The sequence below is a fragment of the Netta rufina genome, assembly GCF_964035555.1.
Source record: "Netta rufina genome assembly, chromosome: 5".
NCBI lineage: Eukaryota > Metazoa > Chordata > Aves > Anseriformes > Anatidae > Netta > Netta rufina.
In genome coordinates this window covers 8,233,401-8,244,790 of record NC_140128.1, presented here as the reverse complement: position 1 = coordinate 8,244,790, position 11,390 = coordinate 8,233,401, and the positions used below count along the sequence as shown (strand labels likewise).

The following is an 11,390-nucleotide window of genomic DNA, read 5'->3' as shown; positions in this document are numbered from 1 at the left end:
CGGAAAAGAAATCATGGGATGTTTTCCCTAGGACTACATGGGACCCAACATGTTCATTGTGAATCCCAGAATGTCTATTTAAGATCTTAAACGTTGCTTCAAATGCACACGGGTGAAAGCTGTAATTAAGGGAGAAAATGCAGCACCAATAACATGTTAGAAGTCAGCAATTTTGAATTGTCAGAACTGTAACAACTGAGTATCTTATTATTTTTGCCTTCTCCTCGCATACCCTGAATTACTTCAATACTGACAAAGTGCATGTACTAACCATTGCCTCACAATGTTAAACTAACCAGGCAAAAAGATGTAAGATATAAGATATAGGTTGGTGTTTCTTGAGAACGTCTATAGAAAAGAGTGATTTCAAATAATTTTGATTATAAAATTTTACTTCACAATCCTTTTGCAGATCACAGATATTCATAATTAAAAGAGTATGGAATTAATGTAATGTTAGCTGTTTTGCCATCAGCATCACATAAAGGAAAAAATAAAAAATAAAAACAAACAAACAAAAAACAATAAAATATGATGCAGAATTCACTCTTCCAATGATTGTCATTGAACTATTACATTAGTAAACATTCACAGTATGAAGTCTCTTTCAATATATCTCCAGCATATAAAGTAGTGCAAAAAAGCATTCCAGTCATTTTGCCTTTGCAGTCAGACCAGGTTAAATGATTCTCTTACTTCATTTCTTCCATTATTAGACAACAAATGCTGCAATGCCTCCAAAGAGAGTTATAAAAATAAACAATTTCTGGAGGTTCAGCAGCCTTTTCAAAGTAAATTTCCAGTTAAAAACAAGCATTATAGATTTCAAGAAAAAAATTTAGAACTATCTTCTGTAGAGTATCTTTTTACAATAAATTTGAAAAACAATGACTATGGTATCCAATGATTTATGGTAGCTGCTATTAAAGCACTGATAAATAGATAAATGACTACCAAACTTCATTGCTTCTTACATAGTAAATACCTCTGAATGCCAACTTTTACCACAGAGCTGTTATTAGTGATGTCGACAGTTCATGCACCCACTTTAAAACTGACTTGGTTTTAATAAGTTTTTCAGCCTCATGTGCAAAACACTTGCATTCTAATAAAAATATAGTCAAGTTATATCAGATCTAGAAATCCCTTCCTCAAGTTATATCACTTACTTGATATGTTATACAAGTTTAGCAATGCTTTTTATTTGTATTTAACCATTAAATGGCATACTACTGTATGCTGTGGACTTCTGTTTGCATATTTCATTATTTTCACTGCACTCTTTAATGCATAAATATATTTGGAAACGTTCAAAATTACACATCAGTTTCCACAGAATTTGAATTTACACAGTTTTTCTTCTCTGACTCACTGCTATTCCCCGTGTCCTGACTTTTTTTCTCCTTTACACAGAGAGATTCTTTAACTCCTTCTTCCATCTCCAAATATTCTGATTTATCCTCTGTGGATGAAGATGATGCACTTCTAAATTTCTTCAGTAAATTTGTTGGGAGGTAAGGGCAACTGACTGCATTTTGCATCAGCTGCGTTTGTTCTTCATTCTCAGTCTCTCTGTGGTAGAAATAGTTAAAATTGGAGACAATCACTGGCACTGGTAAAGCAATGGTTAACACTCCCGCGATGGCACACAGCGACCCAACAATTTTCCCACCCACAGTTATGGGTTTCATGTCCCCATAACCAACTGTAGTCATGGTCACTACAGCCCACCAAAAGGCATCTGGGATGCTTTGAAAATGGGTGGCAGGCTCATCAGCTTCTGCGAAGTAAACAGCACTGGAAAACAAAATTACTCCAATGAAAAGAAAAAAAATGAGGAGGCCAAGTTCCCTCATGCTGGCCCTGAGTGTGTGACCCAGGATCTGCAAACCCTTGGAGTGCCTGGAGAGCTTGAAGATGCGAAACACCCTGACCAGACGGATGATCCTCAGGATGGCAAAAGACATGGCCTGTTGACCATTACTGCCCTGCTCCTGCGCCAAGTCAGTGCCCAGAGTAATGAAGTAAGGCAAGATGGAGACAATGTCTATGATGTTCATGATGTTCTTGAAGAAGTGTGCTTTGCTTGGACATGCAAAGCAGCGCACTGTAAACTCAAAGGAGAACCAAATGATGCATACTGTCTCTACAATGAAAAAAGGGTCATTGAAGATGGTGTGCTCCCCAGCATCCAGGTGAAGTGACTCATTGGAAAGCCCCTTCCCTAAGCTCAGGGACATCACGAATTCCTTATCGTCTCTGAACTCTGGCAAAGTCTCCAGACAAAAGATGACGATGGAGATCAAGATGACCAAGACAGAGACAATGGCAATGCCTCTGGCTGGACTGGAGCTCTCCGGGTACTCAAACAGTAGCCAGACCTGCCTCTTAAACTCATTCTCCGGCAAAGCTTTGTCCTCTTCCTCTTTGACAAACCCTTCATCCTCCCTAAACTTGAGCATGGCCTCCTCCCCAAGCTGGTAGAATTTCACCTCCTCAGTGAAGATGTCAAAAGGTACATTGACTGGCCTCTTCAGCCGACCACCACTCTGGTAGTAGTAGAGTATGGCATCAAAGCTTGGCCGGTTCCTATCAAAGAAGTATTCGTTTCTGAGAGGGTCAAAGTATCTGCCTCGCTTCGCTGGATCACCCAACAACGTTTCCGGGAATTGAGCTAACGTCTTGAGTTGAGTTTCAAACCGCAGTCCTGACACGTTGATTACCACACGCTCACAACACTCGTACTCACTGTAGCGAACAGAGCTGTAACCCCCAGGGCCTCCACCATCATCAGGTGGCTGGTCTGAATATGAGAACTCATCCTCCCCATAGTCAGCACCGTAGTACAGCTTTCCTTCTTCCTCATCGTCTTCATCCTCATCTTCATCCTCCTCTTCCTCCTCACTCAAGTCCTTCAGTATTCTCTCTTCGGAACCACTCAGAGGCAGCAGCTCAGAACAGGGGAAGGAGGCCCCGCACTCCCTACTTCCCAAGTGGTGACTCCTCTTTTTCCCTTTCTTCCATCTCTTACCACTCTGGCGGTTGGGCAGGCTGCTGCGTGATGCATTCCCACCGTGAGAAGAGGACGCACCTCGACTCTGTTCCTGATGGTAGTGGTGATACGGTCCACCTCCACCTGTTGCCCCTGCTTCTACTGCTGCCGTTGCTGCTGCTACGGCTGCAGCTGCTGCAGCTCTTGACTGTGCCAGCCGCTCCCTCTCTCGGGCCCGAGCTTGGACTGCATATCCATAGGGCATGTGGCTGTTGCACCCAGAGCTATCTGCACTCACCATTGCAACCTCCATTTTGCAACTGCTTTTTTTTTTTTTTTTTTTTTTTAATCACTTAATACAAAAGCTTTTCTTTACAGTGCAAACTTAACTTTCAGCATAGGAAGTTCAAAGCCATTTGCATTTGGAGGACAGTGCACTGGACACAGCGCAGGGCAATACAGTTATAATGCTGAAACTATGTTCTGCAAAACCACAGATCTGCATTTTCTTATTGTCCAAAACGTTTGACACAAACTACTGTTTTGCTAATACGAAAAGATGAAACTCTCAAAACTGGAGCAGGGAACAGCTGAGGCCTTGTCCTTTCATCCACTAAGTCCCTTTACTTTCATTTATCTCCCGTGGCTACCACAGATCTGATCAGATTCATGACCACCTTCGTGAAGAAAAATACATGCATATCAAAGGGTACCTGCTCTGCACAGATGTTTTTAGTTCATCGTCGCAACCAAATGCGAGTAGTGTCTTTCCTCATAATTTGTTCCTGGTAATGCTTTGGCCTAGAAATCTTATTATTGTTTATTATCATTACGTGGGGAGTTGAAATTAATTCCAGCCATCACTCTATTTACACAGTGAGAAGGTCTTTGCAAATCCTTTTTTCAGCCTGTCAACGTCTCAAACCTGGGAGCAGCACCCAGGGCGTCAGCAGCAGTGGTAAGAGGAGGAGGAGGAGGAGGAGGAGATGAAGACTGAGAAACTGGCTCTGAGGTCCCCATAGGACAAAAGGGAGTGGATGGGTCACCCTTTGGTTATGGTCATGCAGAAGAAGCACTTAACCTGAGGCACATGCACAAACACACAAAAATAAACAAAACAAAAAGGGAAAAGATTGGATTGTTTTCCTAAAAGGTCACACTGATCAAATGAAACTGTGTCATCTATTACCACGGCATTCTAATCTTCCCCTACCCACACTATTCACACTTCTACATTACACACACACCCACATCACATGCACAGAGATTTTGAACCACTCTGTTGGTAGGGATGTGGGTGGGTATGTCATATATATATAGACAGAGTTACAAAATCCCCACCCATATAAGCACTTGCATCCATACACAAACGCATGCTTCTGAAACACCAATACATATAAACACTAATGAAATTACTGCAATACACGATGCATTCAGATCTTTGAGTACATACATAATACATACACCTACATGTATCTACGTGAAATATTGAAATAAATGTGTCTGTACAAAGAGCTTTTCATATATTTGTAAAAACACAAGATGCAAGAATGTTACATTTTAATCTATAACTGAATTGTGTTTCAACCATAACGAACATCTCACTGAATTTGATTTGGATACGGGCACGTACAGTGTTCACTCAAGTGAAAACACTGTGATATGGTGTGTCAAACACAACTGCAGGTGCACTGAAGCAACATCTACATGCAAACGCACACAAAAATACACATGCACACACCCCTTTAAAACAGAACCCTCATTTATAGCTGTACCTACTAATATATGATAAAAGGTGGCTATGGACTATTAAGAGACAATGCTATTTTTAAAATCATACCTATCTGTCATGCAAAAAAAAGGTCTTTAAATTGCTGTTATACTTACTGTTCGTAGGCAGGGAAATAGCAATGCTGCTCTTGCTAGTGTAAGGATCTGGTGACAGTGGTCCTGAGGAGGGGGCTGTGCCAACTGATCTACACCTGCAGGCGTGTAAGGTCAGTCAGCACCACAGGTTGATGAGTTATTTTTCTGCCTTCTTTCTGGGTGCAACAAGAGTGCCAAGAATGAGCCAGGGAGGCAGCTTAAGCTGGGGGCATTCTGCACAGCTACAGACACCGCTTCTCACCGAGGCATTTGCAGAAAGGCAACAAGCAAGAGTCTTTTCCGAAAGGAAAAAAACGAAAAACGTGAGCGTGTTTGTGTGTGTGAGAGAGAAGGAATGAATGGATGAGTGTGATCACTAGGCTTTCCGAGCCCAGCTTTTGCTGTAGATTTGTAAATCAACGTTAAATAATCCGTGTACCGAGCCTGTTTCCACTGATGGGAGGATGAGTGCCGCTCCTTGCAGTTTCTCCCCGACACGTCCAGCCAGCAGCTGCTCAGCCAGCAGCCCGCATCTTGCACTTGTCGTGCCGCTTTGTGGCAGCGCTTACCAACCCCCCCCCCCAAAAAAAAAAAAAAAATTAAAAAAAAAAAAAAAATAACGATAACAATAATTAAAAACCCCAAAACCAGAGGAGGAAGCGGCTGTCTACCACACGGCGCCCGCTGCCCCGCTGTACAGCTGCAGCCAGCAGCGGCGGCGCTGCCGGAGCGAGCCCTGTTGCTCGGCGGAGGCGGCGCCCGCCGGCTCTGCGCGCCGCCGGGGCCGGGGCCGGAGCCGGGGCCGGGGCCGCTTTATGGCGCCGCTGCCGGCTCCGCGCCGCCCCCTGGCGGCCGCCGCCCCGCACTGCGCGCCCCCGGCCCGGCCCGGCCCGGCCGTGTGGGAGCTGTGCATTAGCCACAGGCGTGTGCCGCGGCTCAGTAGTGCAGACGCTGGCTAGCCGAGCTTGCTGCTCAAAGCCACGCCACAAGCCCTGGCTTCTGTTTTTTGTTTTGGTTTGTTTTGTTTTTGTTTTCTTTTTTTCTTTTCTGTGTGTTTTTTTCTTGTTGTTTTTTAAAGGAAGAAAAAGACGTTGTCAAGGTGGTTCCGAAGTGGGAAAACGAAGTGCAAATCGCATCTTCCAGAAAGATCAAACAGCTGGCCCTACCTCTGTCCTGCTGATGCGTTCACCACAAGCCCTCAGATGGCACAGGCACACGAGAGAGGTACCCCCACAGCTCCTGCCCAGCGCTCCCCTGCTCGCATGCAGCGTGTACGGTCTTGCACACGAAGCCAATTTAACTCTTACCCCTAATTCTGTATCTGCACAAAGAAGTAGGTCCTAGCTCATGAATAGGATACCATCATGTATTTGGTAGGGGAGACCTAAAATCACAGAGGTTTAGCACCCCTGACAAGATTTCACATCTTTTCTCCCTCTGCCCTCCGCCTGTACCACAAGCTGTTCCTTCCCCGTCTGGAAAACCCAAAGAGTGACCGATTCCACCTTCTGTGAGCAAGCACCACAAAAATGCAGCTTGGCCATATGTGATGGTACAGCTACACTTCTACCATCTCGATGAAGAGTAAGCGTAGGCACGCCTGCTTAATGTAGAAAAACAAAAGAAAGATGGGATCATAACAGGGACAAACCAAGAGCGGTGCTCACTCCAGACACTTGCCTCAAGGTGCTCGCACCTGGTCAGGCATTTTTTCATTGCATAGGTCCACACCTTTCCCACAGTCCAGAAAAACCTAGAGAGCCTGGCGACTATTCCTCTTCAGATCCCGCATGGTACAACCCAAATTATCCACAATGCCTCTGTCTCTACTGCCTACAGTAGTTAGTGCTCAAACTCTTCATCCCATTCCTTTCAGTAGGCTGACTTATGACTATAAAAGGGAGATCTAAGGATCAACCAAATAAACATCAAGTTCATAATTGTCAGGCCAAAAACACTTAAATGCTTAAAAGGCAGCTATATCTAACCAATTTTTCAAAAATCCTAATTCTTCAAATTCTGTAATCAATATACAGCAAAAGACATTCGGTATTCTAAACTCATCCCACGTTCCATTACAATAGAAACTGGCATCATCACAGGAACGGTTCAAATTTCGGTGCTCCCTGATGCAACTTGAAAACACCCTACTAATTCACTTCTGATACCAACATACAGATTATTCAGCAACCTGGCACAAGAGTACACCAAAGACAGAGATGAAGCCCCTAACATGATTTAGTCACAAGGAAATGTCCAATGCCATAAAAATAGGAAAGATACCATAGGTATAAGTTTTTACAATTAGAAACACCTAGACATCCTTCCTTCTTCAGTAAAATCTAATCCTAGGGGCAAAAAATTTTGCAGAATTCAATAACTTCATTCTCTCTGAAGTACTGTATTGCTTTCTATCAGCAAGACCTGAACATATGTTTTTTTATTCCTTTTTGATGTACTTCTAGAGACTGGACCAAAGAAAACCCTCACCTATCTTTTACCTTTGTTGCAGTTTCAGATGCATTTCAGACACATTCCTCAGGGCTCAATTCTAAGGCAGGTTCTCTTCAAATTTTATTAATGATATGGATGCAGGTATTGAACGCATCCGTAGCAAGTTTGCTGACAGTACTGAACTAGGGGGTACTTGTTGACTCGGGGGGGACAAGAGGCCTTGCAGTGGGGTTTAGATAGATTGGAGCACTGGGCAATCAGCAACAGCATGAAGTTCACCAAAGGAAATGCCTGGTGCTGCCCCTGGGCACAGACTGGGAGCTGAGCGGCTGGAGAGCAGCCCTGCAGAAAGGGTGCTGGTGCCAGCAGGCTCAGCAGGAGCCAGCAGCGTGCCCTGGCTGCCAGGAAGGCAAACTGCACCTTGGGGTGCATTAAGCACAGCATAGCCAGATGGTTAAAAGAGGTGATCCTCCTGCTATACTTAATGTTTGTGCAGCCTCACTTTCAATATCGTGTGCAGTTCTGGGCTCCGCAATATAAAAAGGGAAATTGAAAGCATCCAGAGGAAGGCAGCAAAATTGACACAAGGGCTGGAAGGCATGTCCTGTGGCTGAGGACACTTGGGTTGTCCATTCTGGAGAAGAGGAAATGCCAGAGGTGACCTCAATACTCTCTGCAACTCCCTGAGGAGGGGAAGCAGAGAGGAAGGTGCCCTGGTAACCTCTCTGGTAACCAGTGACAAGATGCACAGGAAAGGCACAAAGTTGCACTGGGGGTTGTTCAGATTGGACATTAGTAGGAAATTCTTTACTGTTAGAGTGATCAAAACCTGGAATAGGCTTCCTAGTGAGGTGGTTGATGCTCCATACTGGTCAGTGTTCAAGAGGCATTTGGACAATGCCCTCAATAATATGCTTGAATTTTTTATTAGCCCTGAAGGGGTCAGGCCATTGGACTACATGGTCTTTGAAGGTCCCTTCTAGCTAAACTGTTCTATTCCATTCTATTTTCTAGTCATTATCTCACACCACTGTTAAACTGAAAATTTCACTGGCTATCTCAGTATAGAGACAAGTTGAAATAGATCAATCTCTTTGGTATGCCATTTTTTAAGCATTACTCTCCTTTTTTTTTTTTAATAACTACAGTATATTCTTGAGCAAAGAGGAATAAAAAGTGATATATGATGGGATACACACATAACAGATAATGTAAGAAGCAGAAGAGCTTTTTTGTACCTTTTTTTAAAGTCCATTCTAATGTGCTATAGATGACGTAACTACACGCAATTCAATCAAAATCACAAGTCTTATCAGATCCAATTTTTCTTTAACTTATTTAACAGCTAAAAACAAGCTTTGCATATTTACAAATGAATACTGTGAGTCATTTCATTCAGCTTTATATTTTCATAGTATTCAAAGAATTTTTTTAAAGATACTACATTATCTCTGCTCCTTTATATTCATAAGGGATACTATTATAGGTAGAACAAAGAGGGAATATGTACATGTCATTATCTCCAATAGTACTGTACTAAGAACATCATAGCATAGCAAAGGATCTGTAAGGTATGCTATTGTACAGATTTGTTCTGTTTTACAATGACGTGGAGGAGAAATATGCATCATTGTTGCTTATCTATGTATACAGTACCAGAAAAAAAAAAAATAATAATAGCATTTTTAGGCAAAGGAAAGACGAGATTCAAAAAGCCTAACTTAAGCTGCTATACCCAATATTAATTTATGCTATCTCCCAATTGCTGCAATTCACACTGGCAGAGTCTGGCCTCAGTCCAACACTAATCTTCCTGCTGTAATCAAGAGTTCTGTGCAGAGAATAAGACTGCACTACAGCTCAGTACTTACAGCACTTCTAGACCATGAATTATTCTATTTCCATTTTAGCTTTCCCTTTTTACTCTTCTGCTCCTCCCTATGCTTGCTTCATTCTTATTTCTATTAGCCTCTCAAGGCACCTTGGCCAACTTCCCGTAAGATATGAAACTCCCTTCAAATCAAGTAAAATGTTGCACTAGTGGGTACTCAAAGAAAATCAAATGAAAGAACCATGGTTATTGCATCACTTCAAATGTGATGAAACATTTTTTGTTGTTACTGTTGTGACTTTTGTTGTTGTTGTTTGCAGTTGATTACAGTACTGGAGACTAATAGGTACCAAAGTAGCCATGAATTCCTGTCCCTGCAGCTAGGTTTTTCCTCCCAGTGTTTGTATTGCTTTAGGGAGTTTGTATTTTATTCATATTTCACTAACCATACCCAGTAAGACATATTTGTCAAAGAATCTGGCTCTAATACTGTTCTTTTGAATATGACTGTCACTACATAATGAGGTACTTAAAGAAAATGCAGCCTATCTGTAGTTAGTTCTTGTACACAACATACATGAATAGCGCATTTGTTTGTTACTTGTACTGCAACAGGCTAATCAGAAGAAGTTGACACTGCACATAACAGTAGGTCTTTTATATGTTCTTAGGAATGTATGCAAAACCACTGCTATTTACCACCGAGTTTAGGATGAATACCAGTAAAAACACTGATGATGTTTATATTTCAAGAATAATTTCTTGCATCAGAGTATGGAACTATTTAGAAACTATACTAAAAATACCATGCATGGTTTATTTTTGGATTTGAATATTTCTCAGTTCATTCTGGGCAGACAGGGACTCATATCAAGGAGATTTTTCAAATCAACAATAGGAAAAAAAAAAAAAAAAAAAGGAAAGAAAGAAATAAAAATGCAGAAAAAGCATCTAAATAAGGAACTGCTTGAGAACGGAGAGACCAGCCACATCACTGTCAATGCTAACATCCCCCCCTCCAGTGTAACAAGGGTAGTTCCCCTGCCTTTTTTTTTTTTTTCCCCTAACAAAGTGTGTTTATCTAGAGTACAAGAATTTTGGAGCAGGCAACTCCCCTTCTTACAGATATGCCAAGCAGTAGTGAGCAGTATGGATCTCAAGCTTGGATACTGTTACTGTAATTATCTCATGAGGGAAATCAATTAAACTCACAGAATTACTTAAACGACCATCTTATTTCAAATCCTGGAAGAATGCATTACTTTTTTTTTTTAACCAATCTTTTTTTTAACCAGCCTTGCACATCAGAAAAAAACATAAGCAATTTTAACTAGGAGAATTACACTGACAAAAATGAGAAACTATTCAACCTTATTTCTAAGAACTTCAAGATCAGATTCATGTGGGAGCTAGTAGCCTAGCCTAGAAGTTTTATATGCCCTGTGTACAGATACACAAGTGAAAGATCATCAAACAAACTGTTCCCAAATAAATTCTTTAAACTTGTTTATTCCAGATCCATTGTTGTCTGATCTCACATATGTATTAAGCACAAAGTTAACACAGAAAAAAACGTTCCCAGCTTGATCAAACAGGCAGAACTAACTGACCTTGGCAGGGTACAACAATGGTTATTGCCATACAAAGTTGGAGAAAAATAATATCTCAAGATTTCCAAGCAAGGTAACTATTCTTGTGGCTAATTTTGAACCAGCAAACAGTGCAGAAGGATTCTAATGACAGACTTTATTTTGTTTTATTTTGGTGTAAGATAAATGTATAATTTTTTTTGTTGTTGTCAGTATTATATTTACTAAGGAAGACCTTTCTAGAATGGAAATGTCCTTTTTAGAGGGCTGCAACTGAGAAGGAAATTGATCTGGGTGGGAATCTGGGACTAGCAAGAAATCAAGAAAGTAAAATACGTATCGTGAGGGCAATATTAAAATTGTTTATAATACTGTGGTATATGTATATAAGTACTATAAATACTTTGGGAATGACCCCTTTGAAAGACACCTGCATTTCAGGACATTAAATTTACATTTACAATAACGTTTAGGGAGCACCAAGGTACAATTAAGATAATAAATTTATATACTCTCTACATCAGATCTAACCTGTTGAATGAATCATCTGTCTTCTTGTCTTTTCTTCAGAGCAAACAGGAAATATTGTTCTGGAAATTACATGCCATCGTACCAGTGTTTTTCCTCATGTTCAGGCAAAGCTGTCACAATTCAGTGA

At 41.4% G+C, this 11,390-nt stretch overlaps 1 protein-coding gene across 1 annotated transcript; it reads right to left on the bottom strand.

Moving 5' to 3' along the window:
- Positions 1-1,316: 1,316 nt before the first annotated feature.
- KCNA4 (potassium voltage-gated channel subfamily A member 4) lies at positions 1,317-3,305 on the bottom strand (the record flags this gene model as incomplete). Its single annotated transcript, XM_084286903.1, has 1 exon — positions 1,317-3,305. The coding sequence occupies one exon, from the start codon at positions 3,303-3,305 to the stop codon at positions 1,317-1,319; it is 1,989 nt and encodes a 662-aa protein (XP_084143029.1).
- Positions 3,306-11,390: the final 8,085 nt, after the last annotated feature.